This window comes from Cryptomeria japonica, chromosome 11, assembly GCF_030272615.1.
Source record: "Cryptomeria japonica chromosome 11, Sugi_1.0, whole genome shotgun sequence".
In the NCBI taxonomy this organism is placed as follows: domain Eukaryota; kingdom Viridiplantae; phylum Streptophyta; class Pinopsida; order Cupressales; family Cupressaceae; genus Cryptomeria; species Cryptomeria japonica.
The window spans coordinates 202,486,853-202,514,139 of record NC_081415.1 but is presented as its reverse complement, the minus strand read 5'-3'; the positions used below and the strand labels follow the sequence as shown (position 1 = coordinate 202,514,139).

Below are 27,287 nucleotides of genomic sequence, written 5' to 3'. Positions count from 1 at the left end.
TAGCGAAAAAGAATCTACCAACGGATGACTCTGTAGCTTCACGTCCTTTTATATTAAACAAAGCTTTTACTGACCCTCCCTTATCAATACTCACCTTCCTCTTTCCACTTGTCTCAATTTGACTACTACCAATAGTGGATGTCGTAGGCCCAAATGCTTGTGAAGATGCAAAAGTGTTAGGACTGCCCCACCTTGTTTCCCCAGTTCTGCCTCCATATGCAATCTATGACACTCTATCCTCTTCTCATCTGTTAACTTTGGACAAGCTATGACCCCATGGCCTGGAACATCCAAGAAGTGAGATTTTACCCTTGTGTAGCTGCCCCTAAATTCTTTCAAACAAACATGACAATCCTGTTGTGACCACTTCACACATCGCCTCATCAAGATGGGGAACCCCTTTTTTTTCAAGTCCTAGCCTCTTAGTCTAGTCTCTCCTCTTTTCACAGGTGAAATGAGTAAGTTTATAGGGTCGAGATGTCACGTGAGTCAATTAGGACCTCAGTCGAAGAGTCTAAAGAAGTTGCTAGTTAGTGACACTCCAAGAGTTCAAGGTAAAACTCCAATTGCTTCTCATAAGAGCAAAATTCACTCTAAATATCCTTGGCCGAAGTTGTTTCCAAGAGGCTTCATCTTGCAAGTTTGAAGGGAGAAAATGAATCAAGGTGATGTGCAAATAGGCAATATTCGATTTCAATTCACCTCGTTCTCCAAGCCCCCAAAACCTTAACTTCATGTTCGAGCCTAAGTGAGTGCACTTCAGGTTTGGCTAGAGGGCAGCGAACTTCAAGAATTAGGCCACATGAGCAAACTTCATGTTGAGAGGTAGATGAGCAAATTTCCCTTGAGTGCCTTGTTAGAGCATATTTGTAAATATGAATTTGAGTGTTTGAATGAGATAGTCCAAGGATTGAATTCATATACAACGAAATGATTGACAAGCTCATTTGTAATATACCTCATGTCCAAGTCTTCAACAGGTTTTAACTTCGTAACTTGAGGCACATGAGTGAACTTCATGAGTTAGACAAGTGGAGCGAACTTCATGAGTTGAAGAAGAGGAGCGAACTTCATGAGTTGAAGAAGAGGAGCGAACTTCGTGACTTGAGGCACAGGAGCGAACTTCATGAATGAGCACAAATGAGTGAACTTCACCTTCAAGCCTACATGTGCGAAATTGGAAGTAGAGGAGTGAAGAGTACTTGATAGCATTTACCTTGAATGGATTCGATTTGTAACAAATTACATGAACTCAACAAGAGGAGCGAACTTCATCACTTGAGACAAGTGGAGCAAACTTCATGAGTTAGACAAGTGGAGCGAACTTGATGAGTTGAAGAAGAGGAGCAAACTTCATGAGTTGAAGAAGAGGAGCGAACTTCATGAATGAGCACACATGAGCAAACTTCACCTTCAAGCCTACATGAGCGAAATTGGAAGTAGAGGAGCGAAGAGTACTTGATAGCATTTACCTTGAATGGATTCGATTTGAAACGAATTACATGAACTCAACAAGAGTTGCGAACTTCATCACTTGAGACACAGGAGCAAACTTCATGAGTTGGACAAGAGGAGCGAACTTCATGTGTTAGACAAGTGGAGCGAACTTCATGAGTTGAAGAAGAATAGCGAACTTCATGAGTTAGAGGAGAGGAGTGAACTTCAAGGATCAAGCCATATGAGCGAACTTCATGTTTTGACATACATGATTGAATTTCATGTTGAACTTCGTGAACTCTACTAAATGAGCGAACTTCATAAAATGAGGCATATGAGCGATTTTCACAAATTCTGACTTAGATGAGCAAACTTCATGTTTGACCCCACGTGAGCAAACTTCATGTTTCAAGGGAGATGAGCGAATTTTCTTAATACACTAACCAAACATCAGCAAGTTTCAAAATTCGAATTCAAAAGGATAAGTCGGCCTGCTTAAGATGAAATCTATTGTTTAATTTAATTAGAACAAGTCAGCCTTGCACCTAAAAGACATGTCCTTTACCCTAAAACACCTATATAAGAAAGGTCAAAACAATCATTTCAACATCAATTCAAAACATTATTCCTCTCCAACGGCGAATTTCTCCAGCAGGCCAGCAAATTCCATCAGCACTTAAGCGAATTCTATCAGTACATAAGTGAATTTCAGTCAGCATAAAGACAAAATTCAATCATTGAAGATACAGGTCTGATGTTTTAGGGGGACGAATTCATCATAGAACATCAGAATTAAGCAATAGAGGAGTGAATTTGTCAAAAGGGAAGCGAATTTCACTATTGAGCAGTCCAAATTCATCTAGAATAGTAAATCAGTCTTATTTAGCAATTGATTTCATATTTAGATGTAAGATTCATTTTATAGTTGAGTAAATAGGCTTCGTTACATCAATATTTCACCACTACTCTAACCTCCATATCTCTCATAGGTAGAAGATGGCGGCTCCTAATCCAAACAAAACCATTTACTGTCAGACACTCATCAAGGAAGACTCGAAGATTGGTGCATTCGAAAGCAAGATCACTTCGCATTGGAGCAAAGTAGGAGATACCAATCTCGAGAAGTTCGACACTAAGAAGTTCCGACACCCATCATACACAAGTGAACCTATTGCTACAGCCAACAAGATGATTGAAAGTGGGATCATAAATGCAGCTGGCTTTCCTCCTGAGGTGCAATGCTACGAGCTGATTGTGGAATGTGCTCAACATTATGACTCTACCTCAAAGAGAATTGTGGCGAAGGATGGAACAATGCTCACATATCTCTCGGAGACAACAATCAGCTAAACATTTTATCTAACCGAGCCTAAGGACATGGTCTACATAAGCATGGAAGGAACTAAGTCCCCCTATGATGATGATCCAGATGCTTGTGCGAAGATCATTGACAAGTTTTGGCTGAAGAAGAGTAGAGGTGGTAGAAGTAGATGGCCCGATAGACTACATAGGATAGACTTCAATGATGAATTCAAAGACTTCATCACCTTACTCCATCGATTGGTTGGTGCACTTGAAGCTTCATATTTTGAGGATTGGATGTTCTCCTTCATTGAGATTGTTGCTCATGACAAAAATGCAATCAATTAGGCGAGGCTCAATAGCAACAACATTGATCTACAGTTAAGGAGGCTGATGCGCACCCGAACATTCTATATGAGCTCCTACATCATATACTCCATTGCAAGAAATTATGAGTATCCAGATTTTTATGTACACGGGTGTAGTTGGAAGGAGACCTGGAGAGATTAAGGTATAGTATTGTTATCCACAGGTTAAGCTTCCACCAAAACAACACTATAGGAGAGTGAATGATGCATTCACTATGCATATCACGAGGACACTTTGAGGTGGATTGCAGCGAAGACTCTCTCCAGAAGCACAAGCATTGGTAGAACAACATAGTGCATGGTTCATCCAGTTTCTGAAATTCACATATATTAGAGTTCAAGGATCTCCTCCTCCTCCCTACATGTTGCCACGTTACCCAACGAATAGAGTGGTGTTACTCGAGGTGGTGAGACAATTGATAACATATGTCAAGGCATATAGGCATAAGCATGGAACCGGTGTTTCTTTTCCTATCACGCTAGGAGATTGCATTGAAGTATGCCCATCCATTCATGCAACAAAAGATGCCGAGAGAGAGTTGGCGTTCCATTCACTCAAGTTATTCACACCTAGAGATTGTTTCGACCCATATGATAATGTAAAAGCAGTTCTGGGAATGAAATATGGACAGCAGTGGCAGTTAGAAGACTATTGGGTGAACGTTCAAAATGATGTGGAAGTGAAGAAGAAGATGTATTCCAGGCTATCTCTCAATTTCATCAAGAAATGCAAGTTGTTTCATGTTGCCGATCAAGTTCAAGATAGTGGCAAATATCTCCAAGCAACGTACGTCAAAGAAGACAAAGAGATTAAAATCAATTGGGTCCACATAGAGGTTGATGACTTGAAAGAATTGATGAAACCAGTTTTAGAATACACCCGCATATGGATAGACATACAACACCAGAAGTTGAAAGAATAGAATATGGCACTAACATTCTACTCAGAAGAAAGAGTAGATGATGAAAATGAAGCAAGCGCAAGTGGGAGTGCTCCTCAACCATCTCACTCAAAAGGATCTAAGAGAAAGGAGGATCGTGGAGAAAAGGAGCCCTCAAGAAAGAAGCATATATCAAATACAAGTCAGACTTCCTCCAGACATGAAGAAGAACCAAACCTGGATGAAAGACACAATGAAAAAAGAATAGAAAAAGATTTAAGTCAAGGAGCTAACGAATCAGCAGAATCTACAGTTCACAACGATAAAAGCAAGGAGAAATTGTCTCAAGGACAAGAAGATCTCACCCATCTCATTCAAGAGATCGAAGGAGGCGAAGAAGAGGATAATGATGAGACTACCTCACCACCTAGAGATCAGCAAATTTATGAAGAAGCACAAATTCAAGAAGGAAGATCTTCTATTCTGGAATGGCTAAAAGAAAGACTAGCTCAAGAAGTGATAGTAGTTGAGGAAGAACAAACATATGATATAGCGAGTCTTCTAAGCCAAACTGGAGAAGTCACCAAGAAGAGGAAAGCTACTAAAATGTCCAAGGTGATTAGAGATGATTTGGGATCAAGGAAGTTGCAAATAGCTACTTGAAGGGTTGAGAAGTATGAGGGTGAGATCACAACAGATGAGTATGATATGGAGACTATTGATTTGGGACCACTCACCTCCGAGCAAGCTATAGGTGATGCAATTGATTCATTGAGGGCAGTTAATGACATGTTGAGAGTTGAAATAGAAAAAAATAGAAGATTAGAAAAAGAGATAAGTGCATGGAGGAACTATGTCCAACAATTTCAGCAGCCATTAAGACATCAAAGTCCAGCAGCCACACCACCACCTTTGCTTCCTCCAAAATCAGTTGATCATATGGAGAAGATGAGGAATTCGACACAATTGATGGATACATGGATAGAGGATGCATACACCAGAGTTAGCAAGTTCATGAAGGGCACAATGAAGACACTAGATATAGTCATAAAGGTTCTTGGGAGAACTCATGTCCTCATAGAAGCCTTTGAAGCATTTGCTCATGCTAGAGATGTCGTCATTCCAATGCTTCAAGTAATAAGGAAAATATCCCGAGAAGTTTTGTCAAGAGAGAAGATAACAAGAGAGGGATCTACACCTAGCTTTCTAGGATGGAGCAGTCTACTTCGAACAAAGAGAGTCATTTTTGACGAGATTGGAAATGGATGCAGTCAAGTTCAAGATGATATGCATCGAATTCATGATAAGATAGTGGAAGTAGCACAGATTGTTTTAGAGAGAAAGATTGATCCAGGAGCGATCATAGAAGCTAGAGAGTTGGAGGAAAGGATAATAGTCATCTTCCATGGGACTGATGGAATGATCACTAGGGAACAATTCAATGATATGCTCGAGTTCATGGTTTTAGCAAGCAAAACTCAAGAACTCGAACTTGAATGGGATAATGCCATCGTCAAAGCTTTCGAAGAAGTCATGCTCATGGAGGAACAACTGAAGTCTCTGCTCGAGATCCCGATGACAAAGATAGATGGTATAGTGACCAGATTCATTGAATATGCCAGAAAGGAACGTGAGAAAGGAAACAAGATTCTAGAAGACAGTTTGTTATGATCCTACTTGGCAGTTCATTTTCTCATTGGAGGATGCTTCCTCGATTTCCATGTCGGCACATGCTATTTTCTCATTGGTTGTTTCCATGATGTTGTCTATCTAGATAGGGTTTCATTTGTATCAAACCCTAATTAGGGTTTAGGTGGCAAAATCTTGGCCCTTAATCTCCATTCGATCTCGACCCTTCATTGTATTTGAGAGTATTATATAAACTCATTTCATTTCTAAAGGTTAATAGTGCTAGAATAGTGAATAGAGAAATAGAGATTTTGATTAGAAGTCAAGAGTGATAAGAGAAGGACTTGAAGAATTGTTGTTGTTTGGCTATTGGATTAATAAAACATTGAAGTTATGGTGTTTCTATTCAATCTTTGAAGCTTATTGCATGGTTCTTTATCCTCTCAAGTCAATCTTGGATATTAGTTTAAGTATTTGGATTGAATGATGGAATGTTGCATTTGATGTATTGTGAAATTCGTAATCCATACCACTAGCCTCTTGCTGATTGTTAGTGTGCCTTGTGTGGTCAGCTAGAATCATTGATAGTGCTTAAGTTCAATTGTTGCTCAATCATTGATATGCATTCAAGTAATGGTGTCTATGCTTAGCAATGATTTGAAAACCCTTAAAGGTTCTTAGAAGATTGCACTAGTTCTAGTGGAGTTGTTCTTGTATGGCGATGCTAGACTAGCAGAGTTTCAGCAATGTTGTCCTCATCCATTCTTTCCTAGGATAGCTTAGAACCTCTCTAAACCCTCATCTTTTGCCATTTTTTTGTAGGAAAGAACTTCATCGCATATCATTCGCAAAGTACTTCATGAAATCTTTCGTAACCAAAAATGCCCCTTTGTGATACCAGCAATCACATCAACAATAGAGCTTATCCACATGTCGTGACCTGACATTCCAAAACCTTGGAGTTGTTTCAAGTGATCCTTAAGCCAATCTTCAGCACTTGAGTAACTTTGTTCAAGAGAGGATAAGATACTTTTGGCATGTGTCTAAAAAACACATCAACAAATCCCACACCCTACTCTCGCCAGATATTTTTTCCCTTAATCCCTAGGCCTAGGTGTAACGTATTGGAGAAGAGGTTTGTTTTTATTAAAAGGGCTCTTTGTTTATGTTCCTATAATTTTTGAAGGGCATTTAAATATGTTAGGTTGCTGCCCACTACTTCTCTCAGCACTTCCACTTTTATTTCCACCAACCACTTCCACTTCATTGTCACTACTATTGTCACCCTCACTGCTGCTCATTGTTTTTGATTTAGATTCTTTGAAGGAACTAATAAAATACAAAAAAATAAAAAAAAATCAGACATTTCTCTCAGAATACATCAGATGCTCAAAGATTCATTGAGTATAAAAATTAACAATATATGCCCTAAAGGCTAGAAATTTAAAAACTAGATTCTTAGAAATTAGTAATTACATAATGAATCATGATAAAATCTGAGAATCTAGTTTTTTAATACCTAGCCTCTACATGATGTATTTTAAATTTTTAAGTTTTATTAAAACATGTAAAACTAAAACTATAAATTAAAATAATGAATTTAAAGTCTTTATCCACTGTGGGAATGACAATGGTGAATGGACACAAAAGCCTTAAAAAAAATCACTTACCTTGCACAGTTTGAAGCCAAACGTTGCAGACTTGCAGCAACCTGAAGAACAAGCAAATTTGAAATGTCCTTAACCCTAGGCGATGCAAAGTGCAAACACAATATTTCAAATCCGCATTGCAACTGCTAGTCGATCCCTCCCTCCCTAAATCGCCGGTCAAAGCCTTGCAATCGCTGTAATTGAGCAATATAAAATCGCCCAAAACCTTTGCCGAATGTATTATCGATGGAAGAGAGCAATGAAAGTTATAAGTTATACGATTATATCATATATGACATATATCATATACGATATATGTCATATATGATTATATTGTATGATATAATCATATAACTTTAAGTCTTTAACTTATGAATTAATATTTTATTATTTTGATTTTCTATTTATAATTTATTATATATTAATTTTAAATTATAAATGTTTGATATGAATTTATAGATTTAATGTTTCTTTTTAATTTTTTTAATAACAATTTGAATTAATAGGGGGCCCATGTTAGAAAATTAAAAAATAATTTTGAAAATACGACTTTTTATTTTTTAAATATTTTTTACAAGGCCTAGATGTGGGGGACATCTGGCCGTCCCCGGGACGGATTGGGGACGTCCCAGCCATCCCCGAGACGTACGGACGTCCCCCACAGCTAGGGCAGGCGTTCCCCCGTTTTGAGGACGTCCCCTCCAAATTCTGACAATTTGGGGACAGGGGAAACGTCCCCTGGCAGTCCCCGAAATGTCCTCGGGACTGGGATGGGGGTTTTCAGGTCGGGGACGCATCCTTGGGTTTCATAGTTTGCTAGCCATTGTATTGTAAAACCACTTTGTGGTTTCTTATGAGCTTTGTCCCTATCAATACAAGTTCATAGCATTGTAGAAACACACAAAAGTTTGCAGGTTTCATGTTATTGTGGCATGTTCTAGATTAGGCATGGCAATGGATGCATTTATTGGTAAGGTGGAAACCATACGATTTCTTATGGGGCTTAATATGTATGGTTTCATCTCTTCTCATAGGGTAGAAGGACTGCACAGATTTTGCTACCATTGTCTGTGCAATGGTTAGTGTAAATGTTATTCAATTTTCAATTCAAGATGCAAGTTATATTCAAGGTTATCTTTTCTTTCAAATATATGTTATTTCTTAATATAATAGATCTGATTATTAACTGGTATGTTGCAGATGGAGAAAGAGCATTTATAAATTTCGATGATCTTCCTACATTTCACCAATCGATATATATATGCAAACATAGGAGATCAAGCAATACCTTGACCGGTCATGTCTATTAGACATGACCGATCAAGATATTACATGATCGTGCCTCTTCAAACCGATAATCGGTGTGTATGCATTTAATCATTAAACGTGATACTAATTGGTGTGTAAGCATTTAACATCAAACCCGATACCAATCGGTGTGTAAGCATATTAGACATGACTGATCAAGATATTACATGATCGTGCCTCTTCAAACCGATAATCGGTGTTTATGCATTTAATCATTAAACCCGATACTAATCGGTGTGTAAGCATTTAACATCAAACCCAATACCAATCAGTGTGTAAGCATTTATCATTAAGCCCGATACCAATCGGTGTGTTAGCATTAACAATACGCCCGATACCAATCGGTGTGTTGGCATTAACAATAAACCCGATACCAATCGGTGTTCCTGTGCATTATGATTAGCAACCGATGTTAATCGGTATATAGACATTAGTTAAGAACCTGATTGTTAATGCAAGGTTATATATATGAATCGAAGGATACGATCACAGCTAGATTGTATATCATGCACATAATCGATGATAAATATATAATAACTGAATCATGATCATAATCTCATGTGTATATATAAGATAACTGGAGTCTTATTATAGTCTATTGATGAGATAGATGATTGAATGAGAGACTTCATTTATCTCTCATTCAATCATTTATCTTACCGAGGCTATCATGTATCAACAGTTAGAATGACATAAATAGGCTGAATGGGAGCCACCAGAAACCGATGATGCAAAATTTTTATTAGGAAATCAATTTCTTTTTAATTTGATTGCTATTTTCTTTATAATCTTGTCTGCTTGCTTATCTGTGCTTATAATAATAAATGATATATATATTGAGGGGTTTTTCAAGTATAATAAGCTTTGCCTACTGTCATCTTTGTGATTTTTAGGTTCATTCTTGGAAAGATCAATAATGTAGCAACCTTTTAACATGTAAAGAAAATAAAATGTGTTAGTCTTTACTGGCTTTTAGATGAGCTGTTAGTACTTTTGATTCATTTGTTAATGGATATGATGTCAGGAAGCTGCAGAGCAGCATCATAACACAAAATTATTGAATGCATTGCTCCAGTTACATCGTGAAATCAGGTTAACGCCCAATTTCCTTCTGCCGTTTTCTGGAACAGTTTATTAAAAGTAAATATTTGCATGCTAATTGCTATCTGTTTCATTACAGTCCAAAATTAGCTGCTCGTACTGCTGTTCTACCATTTTGTTTTGCCAGCTCAACACTTGCATTGGGAGGTGTCTGCCACCTGCTTGTATCTTGTGTAGCATGTTGGCCTATTTTTGGTTGGACACCTGGATTGTTTCAACGTCTTTTGGAAAATGCTCCAGCTCCTGCCTCTTTGGCTCTGGGTCCAAAGGAAGCATGTAGTGTCCTTTACATGTTGGTGAGTGTTTTAGTTTTTTTAGCAAATCCTGAAATTTATATTGTGACATTATTTCAGAAGGACAATTGGTAGTAAGAAGGAAAGTTTAGGGTAATGAAAATCAATAGGTGTTTTAACTGGTAGTGATGCTAATGAATTCTTACATAAGTGCATACCTTGAATACTTCCGTTGACATTTATCTCATTGTTGGCTATTTGTAGGATATGACGTTTAAGCAGAAATGCTTAGTTTGTGACTTAATTCTAAGCTCATCTCTAGAATTTAGGCACTTTTTGAGCTGTTAATTTTTCAAAGAATGTTTTATCACTTTCTGCTAAGTCCCAAAAATTGGAAGATATTGAATTTTGTTCTCTAAAATTGTTTCCTTAGTTATTGGAAATCCTGTAGGAGAAGCATTGTGATATTGTCATTTAAATTTATAGAGAATGCTACAATTTATATTCCATTTTGAGTGTTTATAATCCCAGATAAACTGTTTTTATGTTTATGTGCTGTAAAGTCTTTTATGCATTCTTTGATTTCTGTGTTCTAAGGGAGAGCTATTTCCGGAAGAGGGTATTTGGCTCTGGAAGAATGGTACTTCGTCTCTCAATGCTCTGAAGACATTAGGTGTTGGAACACTTCTAGGTATAAAGAGTATTGAGGATATTGATTGGTACTTACAACCTCATCAGTTTGAGAAGACGCTGAGTCGACTGCTTCCACACCTTGACAAGATATCCCAAATAGTGTTGCATTTTGCTTGTGCGGTATGTATAATTTTTCTCGATGCTACTTTTTTGCTTATGAGCTTTTTACTCTAAAGATGCAGCACATTGCTATAAGGTGTATTCTTTTGTATTGGAATACAAAAGAATTATGTTAAAAGTTAATCGATTTGTACTCAAATGCAAAATATTTAGAATATAGTATTAGCAATAAAGTTTTAGAGCACCTGTGTTGCCCTTGAATCTTTAAATGATTTTTCATGCTAGATTTAGCTTGTCAAAGATCCTTTAGTCTTTGCTCTGTATATATTATTTATTTGAAGCTACATGAAATTGTCAGGTTTGTAGAGGATTTTCATAGTTTGTATTTTGTTAATGATAAATATGACGTGACATTATTCAAATTGATTTCCAAACTATGTGAATGTCACGTGCATGCATGGTGGGGGACATTACCTCAAGCAAGACTGCCATGCAACCATATTTCTATCACTATGTACACACATACTCACACAGACAGATACACACACATTTAAGCCCCTACATGTGAATAGATTTGGAAGAAAATTTTAATTACCCTATCAAATGTAATGTGCAGCTACAGATAAGATAGCAAAGTGTAGATTTGGAATTGGAAAGTTGAGATAAACAGGAAGGAGATGCAGTATAAATGGAAACCACACAACAAAAATTCAATGAATTTGATAAGCTTACAAAGTCAATATTAGCTATTTTGGGTATTAATAGAAACCACAGATGAGTGTTTAGGAGGAATGTAGTGATACAGATGCAAGTATATAATATTATAGACATGATAGACATAGACCTTAAAGGATTCCTTAGAATTTCTTGGACTTGAAAAAAACTTGCTAGAAAAAGAAAGAACTGTTTAATCTTAAGTGTAATGGACAGCTATATCGTGGGTTCTCAACACTGTTTTTAGTGTCAAATTGATATTGAATGACATACAGTCACCAATGTATTCAAGCCTCTAGAGTCACTTGGAAAACCAAAAAGATACCTTCTTCAAGAGAGCAAGAGCAAAATAATGCTTGATTATGGGTACAATGGATTTGATTGAATTGGTGTGATAACCCCCTACTGTATCACCTGATGTAAATAAAATATCCCAATAAGGATAATAGCATATATAAAATGAAGAAATTAATTATAAAAGAAATATATAAAAGAAATCAATTATTAAAATAATGTATTAAAAGAGGAAATGGATTATTAATTAATGTTAAACAATTAAATAAGGTTAATATAAATGAATGAATTAAATAATGTCAATGTTTAATATTAAAGGATATTAAAATATTAAACGGAAGTAAGCATTGTATAAAGTAAATTTATTATATTAAATATATTTAAGTGTGAGATAACCCCCACGTGGAGAGCTAACTCCACAGTGCCCCCCTCGCGGGAAGTGGTGGCTGCGACCACCGTCACACCCCTTCCTGCGGAAGAGACCCCGTGGTGGGGTGTGACCCTTCCCCTCCACGGGGTATTAAGGAAGACCGCCACAGAGTTAAGGGGGACGCGAAAGAGAGGGAGACGGGAGGACTACAAACAGCCCCCGCAGACTACGAACTGCAACTACAGGCTGCAGATCAAGAACAGGTAAGAGGCGTTTACTGGTCATAGGGTATATATGTGCGTGGACGTGTGTGCCACACACACACATATATATTAATGAATATTTCTGAATATATATTATTGAATATTTCTGAATATATATTACTGGATATTATCTTATGTGTATGTAGGAATGAATATAGGTATGTCATGCAGAATATTTATATATATCTAGGATCAATAAAGAGAATTAAGGAATATGTAAATGTAGACGTAAATTATGGAATGAAAAATGATAATGAATTGTAGAATGTAATATGAATAATGTGGCTATATGATGGAGGCTATTGGGAGGAAATTCCCTTAGCCTAATGTAGGGATTATGATAATCCCTGGTAGGCAGTATATACTAAGTATTTATATGCATATATGTTATGGCTTGGGTGTCAAAGGTTCACCCAAGAAGAGACGGATCCAGCCGGTCCTCTCTGGTAGACTTGGATGGTGAGATGCACCATCCAAGGCAAGGAATTGATCATATGTGATGGTCTTCCTTGGTAGGCTTGGATGTAAGATGTTACATCCAAGACAGGAATCAAATTATCCATCGATTTCCTGGTATGGCTTGGAACCAAGATGGGTTCCAAGAAGGCGAGCATTACAACCGCCTAAGGACAGGTCCCAGTACTGCACTCGTATCCTTTTTATTAGATAAGAATTGAGATTAGTTTTAATTAAGTAATTGAAGTTTAATTGCAAATTAGATTAGTTATATGTATATTTGTTGCATTCTAACAGTCTGTTTTGCATTCTAAAATGTAAATATACTTATTTTTTAATTAATTTATAGTGTGTATATTAAATTATTAATACATATAATTATAATATATTTATTTATGATTTATATATGTTTTCAAATTGTCAATAAATTCACTGAGTTATTGCCAATTTTTTCCCAAGTTTTTTGGCGCATCTCAAGTGTTTAAAATTTTTGGGCTAGTTGAGTCACTGCTGAGTCCAAGTTTTTCAACTATGAGTAGAATGGTTTGTCTTAGTTGATGCTCGGTCTTGATAATAGATGGATGAGCAATTACAGCATATGGCAAGGTTGCTTAAGTATATATCATCTAAGGATGCATGAGTGAATTTGTAAGGATGACCAATGGATACGAATATAGGATTAGCAACATAGCTTGTAATAATTTGTTCTTGGCTTTGATGATTGATGGTTAGGTGACTGGAGCTTATGGAAAGCTTGCTTAAGGAAATGCCATTGAAGAATTCATGAGGGAATTCATTGATGGCTCAAGGATTAGAATTTCGAAGTTATGACAAGTTTGCTTAAGGTTTATCATCTAAGGATTCATGAGGGAGTTCATACTCTAATTATTGCCATAGGGATCATATTCTTCTTGATTGACAAAGCTAGCATCATCATAATCATCATCAAAGAAGGGTTTTCAGATTGTTAAGATGACTCATCAAAGCAAAATAGAGTCATGATTTTGGAATTGGATGTGAAGTAGAATTTGATGATGGATTAGATTGTGATTGGATTGTAGGTGTATAGATCAATGATCAAGACCTTAGGATGCTTTGATTTGCTTAATGATCTAAAGTTAGGATAAGTAAAGTTCTTAAGCAATTTAGATTTAGATTTGGATTGATTGGATTAAGGGATGATTGATTTGGGATTGGACTAGAATTATGATGAATGGCTGAGAGAAATTTGGATTGGGTTTGATTAGGATGGGTTGGATTAGAATGAGTTGGATTTCGATTTGGATTAGGATAGTTGGACTGGAATGGTTTGGGTTTGAGTGGTTGCATTTGGATTAGGATGGGCGGATGAGAGTTTATTGAGATAATCTATGATTTAAAATATTTCTTGGTTTGGATTTGATTATGTGGGGTGTTTGATTTGGATGAAGATTGGATTATAGATGATAGTTGAACTTAGATGAGGGGAATGATTATGATCGGGATGGGGGTTTGATTTTGGGATTAAGATTATGTATTGGGATTAGGGGTATGATTTGGATAATGGACTCAAATGAGGGGATTTGAGAATGATTGGTTGAAAGATAGATGAAAATTGTGATTTTGATTAAAGTGATGGGTTGGCTTGGATTGCAAGAGGACACATCAAACACAACAAGAATATCGGTTTAAGTTTGTATGTAAAGGATATTTTATGGTTTAGCACAAAGAGGCACATCAAGCACATTAATAGCTTCTATTGAAAGAGGTGTGCCAATTTTTACAGGTTCATCATTATGCTATCTACCAAGTGAAGGATAGCTTTAGAACACAAGGTCATGGGGAACTTATACACCCCTTGCCATGGAGGTGAAAGCATTGCCCATAGTGAACTTTAAATGACCAATTGAGAATTACAATGTAACTTGTTAGGCCTAGTCAATTATTCATACACCATGAATAAAGACGATTGAAAGATTTTATGTAGGTTTGAACAAGATCATTGAGGGATGATCTCGATATAACCAAAGGTAGATGAGGGCAAAGTGAATTGAAAGTGAACGATGTCAAACAACTTGGTATGAGAGTGTAACCCATTCTTCTCTTTCACTTTGCAAGGTCTAAATTTCTTGCAAGCATATCCAAAATGAGAAATTTTTCTTCCAATGGTTGTGTCTTACAATTCACCTCTGAATTTATATACCTTGTTGGAACATAAGGGTTTATGTCGCCCCCTTGGTGATGAAATCCATGGTAGGCTTGTTAAAGGGAAAGATATCCAAGTGTTTTTGATTCCTAGGATTGCCTTGTAGTGCAAAGGAAAAGCATACACAACTTGGACTTTTGGATTTACACAACAAAGAGAACAGTATATTTTTGATTCTAAATGTCATCTTTTAGTGTGAAGGAATAACAACAAACAATGCTTATTCCTTCTAAAAGAAATGTCATGCAAGAAATTCTATGCTTAAATATCGTCTTTGACAAATGACTTGAACCAAATATATTAATAATTTTCAAAGTTAATATTGGACATGTTTTGCAACAAATATGTTAGCAGTTTTTATAAATAATAAGCTTTGACGAGTGATTTGTTCCAAGAAGAATGTGTTAGTAATGAAATTTACACCCTTGCAATTTTCTTCATGGTTTTTTTTTTGTTATGATTTTCTTCATGGTTTTCTATGCAATTTTAATTTTTTTATCAAATTTGCATTCTATATGCAAAAGATATGTGTTTGAAGATTGAGAGAAAGAGGGTGTTTGACTAATTATGCTTGAGATTTGGCTCAAAATCTTCAAAGACTATCTCAAGCATAGCAAAGTGTTGAGTCAGTTTTCCAATTCTTGCATAAAATTGAAAATAAAAGAAGTGTTGTGGCCATACAAAATTTTCATATTGATTCATGTTTTAAGTAACTATTTTGATTGTTTCTCATTTGCAAGCAATGCATGTGTCCTTGGTCCCGGTGGTTATCTAATGCTATCATCATTATTTTTAGTTTAACATTTTTGTAGGGCCAACAATAAAAAGTCTTCTATTGCATTAGGTAGGGTTGAGATAAAGATTGGACAATGAAGGAAAGGCAAAGGCATTTAAAGATAGGGAAATAGTCACCAAAGCTTCGTGAAGCATGTTTGGACAAAGGATAAACAATATTTGACAATTTGAAGCTTATAAAAGTTGTGTAAGTAGTTCAGGTGTACACTAATAGGTGGAAATACACTTTCGAGTGAGTTTCATTTGGTAGGTGCATTTGAGAGCTTTTGAGTGAGAAAAAGGCTATATGAAGTGAACTTCTATTGAAAAAGTTACTTAAAAGTGGAAAAACTGCATGAAATTTTCGATGTCAAGAACAGGTTAATGATGACTTAAAATCAGAAGAAAAAGTTACTTAAAGTGGAAAAACTGCATGAAATTTTCAATGTCAAGAACAAAATAGGAAAAAAGTCACTCAAGTGACTCAAGAGGATGCTTACTTATTGGAATGTGAAAAATCAACATCATAACATAACATAGTGTGCATCGAGACCTTAAAACGTGTGCCTAGAGAGTTGTTTGAGTGAACTTCAAATAAGAAGGGAAAGTGCATCAAGTTCTCAAAAGGTGCACCTAGAGAGAGAAAATCACTTGAGTGATCCTCTAGAATAGAGGATGCAATGACATCCATAAAATCAATTTTGAACATGAAAAAGTGCACTGGAGGCCATATATGTGTGTCATGACTCAAATGTCAAAAAAAGCCATGTTCTTAATCTTCAAAAAGTTGCTCATGAGTGCCCAAGTCTATCACAGCTGGATGATAAAAAATCAAACATCAAAACAAGAAAATAGTGGCTTTTAAGTGATAACCTGCATGCTTGAGGTGTTGGGAGCAAGTTTGAAAGCCAAAACATGCCAAAAGCACTCATGAAGGTCTAATAGTGAGCATCATGAAGGATACAACGCTTAGAAACATGAAGAGTTGGTTGTGGAAGAAGTACCACCTACAATACCAAGACCAACACCATTGAAGTAAGTTTCCTAGTATCTTAGTCATCATTATTAGTAGATTTTTTAATTTTAATTATAGCTATCTGAGGATTAGCATTCTTTTTCAACTTTCCGACACCTACAACAAGCTTCATAACACCAAGCTCATAGATTTGGCATATGCTAATGAAAATTTGAAAATGAAACACAAAGAATATATTATTTCCTTCATTCTTCATTAAGGTGTTTTACGATCATTGTGTAGTGGTTGTACCATGGATAGATTATTAGGGGTCATATGTAACAAAGCTTAATGACCAAGGTTTCATCTTGATGACTAGGGTTTTCAAATTTAAGTCACTAATATGGTTTAATGAGTTGGTAGTTTCAAGTTTCTTTGGAGGATGTATCATGCCTAGAATGAGAAAGTTTCATTTGAGGAGCTTGTTGGCACCCCATTTTGACTGTGTCCTTTTTGCTTAAGTAATGCCTCTCTATGCATTTTGGCCTTGTTTAGCTCATAATAGATAATTGATCTAAGATAGTTCCAAATGGGCCTACCTTGGTCAAGGTTCACAAAAGTGTTGTACTCTACCATTTCCAGGTGGCTATAATGTTGCTGAATGTTGCAAGGTCATAGAATATGTCTAAGTGGAGAGGTTGTATGCCATAATTTCTAAGTGTTTGCAAGGTTTTTTCGGAGTTCCCCTTCTATGCATGTCATTCCACCCAAGTCAGATTTCCCCTTTATCTTTATTGAGTTAATGGGCTTTGCATCCTCACTTGCTATTTGCCTATTCTCTTCACTCATCTCTTTCCCTTATTGGGCCATTGGGTTTCCTCTTCTCGACATGCGTTCTTTCCAACCTCCAATTCTGTGGCACTCATCCAGATGAACTAAGTTACCTATGTTAGAGTCTGACTTTCAACCTTCTCTCTCCTTGTGTACCTATCCCTCTCCTTGGGTACCTGTCATGAGTTATGCTCAAACCTTGATCCTCGACACTCCAAAGCTTGGTTACCCCCCCGAGATTGTGTATTTGGATTTCCCATTGTTTGCATACCTTATAGGATGAATTCCTTGTCATCCCTGCCTCTTGAACTCAGAACCATAACAATGAAAAGGGTTGCCCAAATCTTTGATGTGAAAGAAAGTAGAAAATTCTAAGTATTATTGTTGGAGCTTTTGAAGGTTTAAGAACCAATTGAACCTTCGACATGGTTCCACAGAGGTTAATGCTCAATGTGTGAATGGGGGTTAGTGAGATCTTAGTTCTTTGAATTTGTTGACATGATTTTGGTAAGGCCTAAATTTTGACAAATTGAAACAAAGGGGGATGAAGGAGAAAGTAACTAAGTTCAAATGTTGCATGGTTTGTGAGTTCACAAATCATGCAAAAGTGTGGCATGGTTCAAAAGTTTGCCATTTTGTTGACAATGTGACATGGTTCATGAAAGGCCAAAAGGTCCAACATCGCAAGTAAAGGGCAAATAAATTGAATATTTTAATTACAGATAGGGTGCTACTTATTTGTAGCACTATGAAACTCTTGGAGCTTGCACCCATGTACCACCGGTGCATCCTAGGCTGCTATTAATGACTTGATTAATGTGCTGAACTTCCAAATCAGATTTTCTTTCTTGAAAATGACTATTCATCATTATTGGTGTGGATTCACACACTCTTAGCAGCTGAAAAAGGGGAAGTGCTGAATGTGTTTTTTAATGGAGTGGGTGAAGCTCAATATCTATTCCAACAACGTCACAGGTTTTTTCTTAGCATGCACATCAGAAATAGTGGTGCCATAAATATAGAGGGCAGTTGTAGGTTAGGTAAGAACATTCCCGCATGTTTTCTAGTGCATCCAAATGGAATTGCATTGTGATTCATGATGCAAGTTAGGGAAGATGATGCTTGATGCGTATGGGTTTTCTATGCAATTGTACTAGTTGTTGGTCTAGGCATTCATTAAAAATTTGATGCTTCTCTTTCAGGGTATTAGGGATAAAAAGGGCATCACTAAAAAGGAAGATGAAAAAGAAGAATAAAGAATATGGGAACATGGTACAGAGAAAAAATCACATAGTAGAAACCTAGGCTTCACAATTTACAGATTTGGGTATTGCATTTTGTAATTGTAATAGTTTGGGTTCATCCCATAATCACAATAACATATTGTAATCTTTGAAGAATGAATGATTAAAGGTAGAATAAACTTTGAGTGTCTCCATGTGTGTAAGGTATATTTTCGGCCGCGTGCTAATCAAATAGTGAACTAGATGATTGTAAAATCCTCACAATGATATTGGTGTGATGTATTTTCTCAAAACAATAAAGAAAATGTATTAGTATGCTCACAGATGATCGAATAGTCTCAATTTTGTAAACATCTATTATTTTTTTAGAATGTATGTGTAGAGCCTAACTTGCTTGTGCGTTTTGATAGACAACGTCTTTTGTGATATCTTGATTATGGTATCACCTTTGGTTACAAGTATTACAATTTTGTATGAACTTAGAGATTCTGTTGCCTAAGTGGATGATGGCACCGATTTGCTACTAGTTGCATTTTCCCATCATTCTAAAACACTCATAACAACTTAATATAAACATCTTTTATTCTAATCTAGTTGTGTTCTCATTGTCACGCTTGACATATGTAACATCAATAAAGGGTGTTGTGGTGTTTTCACACATCGCCCCATTGCAAATGGGGACCCTCGCTTTTTGCTTTTTAGGGTGGTCGTTTTAGCTTGGCAATGGTCTCTTAAGTGTTAACCTTTGCTCTTGAGAGGAGATTGCTTGTTAGAATTGAAAGGTTGATGTCATGTTGTGGAATTGTCAAGTTGCTAAAGTTGTTATGTGTTGTCAGAAGATGTCAAGGATGTCAATGTTGTTTGAGTACAAGAGGTCATTTGGACTAGGTTGAAGGGCATATAGAGGTAGGCTTGCTTGTAGTTCCGCTAGGAATTGCAAGCACATAAACTTAGAACCATGAGTTGTAAGATCATATCATGTAGCACCTAGGGGGATAGCTCAGGTGAAAATTTGACTAAGTTAGATTCAACCCCCTTTGAGTATGTATAAGGTTGTGCACTCCAACCCTTCAATGCCACTAAGCTTTGATCAAGCCTACCTTTAGTATGCACTCATGTATTTGATTTTGTGCATTTCGCCTTAGTAGTTTGTACATGGTGACCCCTCTCATACGATCAATGTTGAGGAAGAATGATGTTGATCAAGTTGTGCAAACACACCTCTCATTTGCACTCAAGAAATAAATTGGCTCCTTAGGTGTGCCCTCACCATGCAAGCACAGGTCAAAACAGTATCAAAGTTGTGCAATGTTACCCCTCTTAAGCGCTCACCTCCATGTGATCTTGTGCAAACATAGATATCAAGTGCCCACCAACAATTGTGTGGTCAAAGTTATAAATCCCACTCTACATGAAACATTGCAAGACATCTATCTAGATGCGCTCGAGGAACAAGAGGATGCGAACTTTAAGTCCATATTTAGTGCATGTGTACACATCAGATCCCCAATGCAAGAGGGCCCTTGATATACACTTATGGGGTATGAGATGAGTAGTTCAAGTCAAATGAGATGAGAATGAAATCAATATACAAGGAGGATGTTTAACTGTGCCCAAGGAAAGAGGGATCATTAGGCAAGAGATCAGGGAATGAGAGATTAGATAAGAAGAACATGAATCAAGTTGAAAATTGACTATGGGACCAACCCCTTGATTAATGTACAAAGTTGTGTAGGCTAGAGTCCAAAATCCACTCTAGGAAAATTTGTGCAAACCAGGGCCAAAATCCCACCCAAGGTCTAAATGCTATACATGATTACCCCGATGCGCTGACCTCTTTATGCAAGTTAGGCCTATAAATCTGCCAATACATGTGTGCACTTCAAATGCGCTTGGGATAGGGTAGAGATCATAAAATGTTGCCTAAATATAAGATTACCCCTTTGAGGTATGTATGAATTTATGCAAACATGGGCACTAAGTGTGCTCCCAAGGGGACTTATGCATCATACCAACTTGGGTGCGTTAATACATAAAGTGTGCAAGATAACACGAGGATACTACCTTTCAACTTTAAACATCTGCTAATACAAGAGCCTCCATCATATGTGCCTATAAGAAGAAGTTGAAATAAGATCAAGGGTATCAAAACTAGACCTTGGAGAACCCATTAAGGCAGGCACCTATTCCATTTGCAGTCAAGTGAGAAGTGTTTATGCATACTCATCCTCTATATGTGCTCCTCTTGCTTTGTGCAAGGTTACACCTTGATTGTGCTCACTTTCTCATGCAAGAGCGTGCATTGAGTCTGCTGATATGATGTGTTGCGTAGCTTGACTCTTGAAGTGCACTCTACCCTAGTTTGTACAAACACGTCTTAAGTGCTCTCTACATGGTGCAATGCAACCCTCCAAATCCATTCTGCAAGGGACCCCTTGATGTGCGCTCAGACCTTGACGGATCCTAAAATCATACTTGAGAGAACAATATAAAATCAGACTAAAGCATCTTAAAGGCAGATTTGATTTATAGGGCAGAGCAAATCAGTGATTGAATTTATGTTTTGGAAGATAATATGTTCTTTATTTATATCCTTCAAGATGAATAGGTGAGCCCATTTGACTAGAAGTGAGAAAAGGGAATGATAAAGAAAAATGAATCAAGCACCTAAAGGTCGACTTGCTAGGGTGTATGAGTTTAGCGCTCAATTGTGCATTAGAGAAAACTAATTGCAGCATGGTTTGTGCATGTAGGTTACCAAAACTAGCCTAAGGGTTAGGATTTAAAGTCAGCCCACTTTAATGGGTAAATTCAAGTTTGATGAGCAAAACACGTGTTTGAACCCAAGTCAGCTAAAATGGGGTAAGATGCAACTTGAGAGGGTGTAGGAATGCTATAAAGGAAAATTTAAGTTCAATGTCAAATAATCAATCCCTCCTTTTCTTGGCACAATAGCTTGACTAGCAGACTTTAACCAACATACCTTATGTTAATTTATCCAAACCCTAGTACAAACTTATGACCTGATAGGGCGAATTTCACCATTAGAATTCATTTTCTCAGTCACATTTCTTGGCTTTCTAGGTTGAAAAGGGTTTTTTTTGTTTGATTTGTTAAGTGTCGGTTTGCTGTTTGATATGAAACTTCTTTTTCTCTTTAGGTTCATTCCATTAAGATCATGAGCTCAAGAGGAAGGCATTTAAGATAAAAGGCCTCACCTCATTATATCAAGGACTTAAGCGTCACCTCAAGGGATGCAACCACTATAAGGAGACAGTTCTACAAACCCAAGGATTTAGGACATTCAAGGTAAATGGAGTAATATCAAGGTATTTAGGGCATAACGATGAGGTTGATGGATAATATGACTATCTTCAATTTCCTTCGAAAATCCATAATTGTCAGTATAAGGAGATGATCCTAGTTGAGGAAGAAATTACATGAAGGTAGGGTATTGAAGTTAGAGTTACTAGGAAAATCAATGATCACAAAGTCTACATCAAATATTATCAAGGTCTAGATTCATCACAAGTAGGAAGAATCCCAAGTGTGAGGATTGAAATGCAAAGTGTGATCAAGGAAGTAGATAGTTTCAGAAGAGTTAAGAAAAGTTAGATTGTCGACTTGATCATGCAAAGATGATACAATTTGGGAATGTGCCCTATCATCATCACATCAAGCAATTAGAAATGTTGAGTATCAAGAGATATTGCTCCACCACACACTTTGTGATGATCTACAAGGCATTATGAGGTGGCATCTAATCATCAACTAAATTGAATTCTTCCAAGTCAACTTGTCCAAATTTGTTGAACCTGATTCATACAAGGAGGCAACAAGTGACACATGGCACTACATCGAAGTTCGTTCAACGTACTTAACGTTAATTCCTATTGGTTCAAGCTTAAAGATGGACATGTGTCCAATTTTTTTTTTATTATTTAGTCTAACCCTAATTAGGGTTTTATTATGTAATCTTGGCCATTGATCTTGAATCAATTTGAGCCTTTGAAATGTAATGAGACCTCTATATAAGGCTCAATCCTCTTATTTGTAAAGGTTAATAGTTAATTGTTAGTTAATTGTTAGTAGTCAAAGAGTTAGTAGTAAGAAGTAGAGTAGAGTAGGAGGAGGAAGCTTGAAATTGTTGCCAAGTTATGCTGAAATCAGTTCAACATTTTTATTGAAGTTATGGTGGATGTACATGTTATGTTTCTACATTTTGCATGGTTCCATGTTACTTCTCAAGATTAATTCGAGTTCATTGATCATTGTGGATGTTTATGAAGATATTATGATGAGTTCCTTGGTTCATACTTTTCGTGGTTTGTTGATTGTAAGCTATAGTGTAAAGTTAGCCTGAACCTCATCATTATGCTAAGTTCGATTGTGGATACTTGTTCAAGTTGCATTAATATTGGGTACTTGGGTGATGTATTCACAATGTGAAAACCTTCCATTTCGTCAAAAGATTGCATCAAGTTTGTGTAGTTGTTGTCATCATGATGAAGCAAGACTTGATTTGAGGGAATTTGTCTATCTAAGTATCATCCATTGTCATCATTGTTTTTAGGATTAGAAATTAGAAACTACTTAAACGACCATTAGTAACACAAAGAGAAAGATATTATTCTAATAGTAAACACTTAATAAATGTTATTGGTAGTTACATTTTCTAAAAGTAATTTTATGGCTAGATGTTGAGATTGCTATTCAAGGGGTTACTAGTGGAGATATTGTGATATTGGGAATTGAATATTGTTTGGTAGTTATTGCAAGCTTTGTATTGTAGTACTTATTGACTTGAGATTTGTATGCAAATATCCTTGTTTAATTCATAATATCTTGTCATCCAATTTCATATTTGTGTTGTACGCATGCCTTTTCAATATTTGCATTAGTAGAGAAGAGTGAATATTTGCTAGTTTCTTATATTTTCCCATGTTAAACTAAAATCATAAAATCCCACCTTGTGCTGCCTTAGTTGATAACAAAATGATTGGTTTTACTTTTAAGTTTGTATTGTGTGCTCAAAGAAACCTTGTTGTTTCTAAATCTGTTTTAATTTACCATGTGAAGGTTTATTATCATTTCCTTCACTATTCAAAAGGTAGCTTCCCTTTCTAATTCAAAGGAAGGTTCTACCTTGCACGCTTTTCTCTTTTGTGTTGTCTTGGGGGGGACAAATTAAGGGTTTGAGAGAATTTTGAGGGAAGGTTCATATAACCTAGATGTATTGATGGTAAATGCCATCTCTTATGGATTGATTGATTGAGCTTCTCTTTTCGATGGAGTGTAATGTCCCATCTTGGGATATTCCTGATTTTTGCTCGACTTTTTCCAGTAACTCTCATTTGGACTGTCTTGTCGAAGATGAATAAACTCAGATCAATAAATCATTGCATCATTAATATTAAATTTAAATATATCATAGCATATTCCTTATAGTCAACCATTTTAGGAATTCATTGGAAATGCTTGCAAACAACTATCTCAAGGATGGTTGTCCTTGTATTGTGAGAGCATGGAGCGATTTTAGATCCATTCCATCCCTCAGTCCACCTTGGAGGATGGCTGTTTTCCTTGACTAAGCCCAAGAGCACGGAATGGATTTCTGGTCCACTCGGCCTCTGAGCCCACAAGCATGACAGGATCTCCAGTCCATCCATCTTGAGGTGGCGTGCTTGATAAGACACATAAAGACTACCCTCTTGAACCAAGCCCAAGAGCATGAAATTGATTTTTGGTCCATTTGACGTCCTGGCCCACAAGCATGGCAGGACCTCCACTCCATCCATCTTGGGGTGGTGTATTTGATATGAAGAATGACTGGTCATTCAGCTCCGTAAACTCAGAAGGCTGTCTGCTTAAATTCAAAACTGATTGCCCAAGGAGTTTTCTAGAGTATCATTGACTACTTGATTTCTCTTTATCATCATTTCTTGAAGGATTGATGAGAGTATACTTAAATGATACTCAAATGAATTGATGCTTGAAGGATTGATGCTTTAATGATTGATATTTGAATTATTTGATAATAGAATGGTTGATGCTTGAATAGTTGATGTTTGAATGGCTGTAATTATACTCATTGAATTGATGGAAGGATTGATTGTTGGTTTGTTTGCTTGATCCCTTTGTTATCAATTGATGATTGATGGATGATTGAATGATTTCCTTTGATTTGATGATTTGATACATTGGTGAATGATGATTAAATGAATGCTAAATTCATAGAGTGATGAGTGATGATTGAGTGAGTACTAATTTGATGTATTGGTGAGTGATGATTGATAAGTAATCCTTGAATGCTTGGAATGATTTCTCCTTTATACTTTATCGGTAAAGGGGTCACCACCTTTCATAATAATTGAGTCACCACCATCCATTAATGCCTTTTGAGAACAATTATTTTTTTTTATCAATTTGATCTCCCTTGCATGTCCTCCTTAAATGAAATCTTCTTCCCTTTCTTCTAATGTGAGGGAGAAGTTACATGTCTTCATCATGTCTGCCATTTGCAAGAGTCACATCCTTTCACAAGTACCAACCTTTGAAATAGTACAACCTTTCATCATTTCTACCCTTTGAAAGAGTCACAACATTTCACAATTACCACCCTATGAAAGAGTACAACCCTTCATAATTACCGTCCATTGAAAGAGTCACTCCCTTTTTTTTCTTCCCACTCCTTTCTTCTTCCATTAATCCTTCCTTGATTCACATGCTCCATTCTCTCTTCCTCCATATCTCCTTTCAAATGAATTCTTCTCCCTTTTATATCTCATGTTTGAGGGAGTCACAACTTTCTATTTCATGCCTTTTGACCATTCATTAAACTTAATTAAATTTTAATTATATTATGTTTTATTTTATTTCTTTTATATTTCAATTTTACTATTATTATTTATTATTAAATCCTATTTCAAAAGGGGACATTACAAGGAGAGCCTGCTCAAGGTTCTTGCGAGTCTTAGTGTTTAAGACTATATTTTATTAAGCAATAATATCCTGAAAGGTACATTGAGAAGGCCATAGAAAACCATTACAATTCCTGCAGACAATGGAGATACCATCTCCACCAAGGTCTGAAAATGGCATCATGTAGATGGTCTAGTATGCAATCACGCGGGAATTACTAATAGTAGCCTTTAGCCCACTTGTTCTCCTTTTTGTCTGCAATAATCAAAGCACACTCCTTTTGAGGCTCCCCCACCTAAATGTTGGAACATTTCCAGTGTTTCTCCTTGGGATTTGTGACATGGTTTAACAGCCTCCTATGAAATCCTTAACTGCAATTGTAGTAGTTTCCTGAATAGGTGCATATTTTGGGAAAAATGGCCGGCTCAAGTCCCTACAAGTGGTATCAAAGTGGGGTCACAAGTTTGAACCCCCTCGAGTAACTTTGAGGGGGAGATTGTTGGAATGTGTCTAGTGTCTCCCCTTGGGATTCATGACGGTTTAACAGTCTCCTATGAGATGCTTAACTGGAATGGTAGCGGTTTCTTGAACAGGTGCATCTTTTGGGGAAAAGGCTAGCTCAACTCCCTACACTGAAGTCATGTGAGATTTTGAGAAGAGATAGAAAAGTTGTTTCTTAGCTCAAAGGGCTAAATAATTATTTTCACTGGAGTAGAATTGTTTACAAGGGTGTTACCTGTAGTTTACGAAATTTTGTCTAGGGAGATGTTTAAGAGCCAAGAGAGTTGCAGGAAGGTGTGGTTGGCATGTTCAAAATGTGTTGTGGTGGTATGGGAGATGTAACATTGCTCAAGCATAGAGATAGCTGCCTGTCAATTGTTAATGAGACACATCTTCTCTTCTAGTCGTTTGAGTAATGAAAACTTTCTGAAATTAGGAACCTAATTCATCAATTTTTTAATATTTTTTTGAAATCCCATTGTACTGAAATTTTGGTGTCCTAACTGTTTGGTTCATTACATCAGGGGTTTCCTTGTTGATAAAAAGCCCTCTGCAATTATAGCAGAGAAACAAAATGGAGGAGTATCCACGCATAAGCTTGGACTATCATTGAAAATCTGTGAGGAAGGCTTAAACTTTAGGGAAAGAGAGCAATATGTGTGCAAATATTGAATTCTTTGAGTAGGGTCACAGAGCAAAGCCACATCGGTGCAGAGAAAATATTTGCACTTGGCACAGAGTAGAAATCCAAAGCTGGTAAAAATGATGGCAGTTTGTCGTAGAGATAAAACTTACATCAGTAGAACACAAAGGAAGTGAATTTCAAGATTGCTTATTTAACTTTAAACATTATTAGCTTTCGGATTTCTGAATCAAATTTACTCATGATTAATGTATTTTATGTGTGCTATACATAGTTTTTGCAAATTGCAAAATACTAGTATATTACAGAAGTTAGAATGAGCCAATATATCATATTCAGATTTGATATTTGGAGATATAAATCAGATTGTTGTAAGGGCATTGATAAGCCGTTCCAGCCGATTTCTGATTATATATGCTGTGAAATATAACTGTACATGTCAGTTTATTTGCCAAAATTTTAATTGTGAGTTAAA

The 27,287-nt window shown here is 36.5% G+C and overlaps 1 protein-coding gene across 3 annotated transcripts in view; it reads left to right on the top strand.

The window, feature by feature from the left end:
• Positions 1-27,287, top strand: part of LOC131041338 (protein virilizer homolog) — a 204,525-nt gene that overhangs the window by 133,641 nt on the left and 43,597 nt on the right. For all 3 annotated transcript variants that reach the window (XM_057974388.2, XM_057974383.2, XM_057974393.2), the window contains 3 exons: positions 9,599-9,666; positions 9,755-9,971; positions 10,506-10,721. In XM_057974388.2, the coding sequence (XP_057830371.2) occupies positions 9,599-9,666; positions 9,755-9,971; positions 10,506-10,721 (501 nt within the window). The remainder of the gene's footprint in view (positions 1-9,598; positions 9,667-9,754; positions 9,972-10,505; positions 10,722-27,287) is intronic.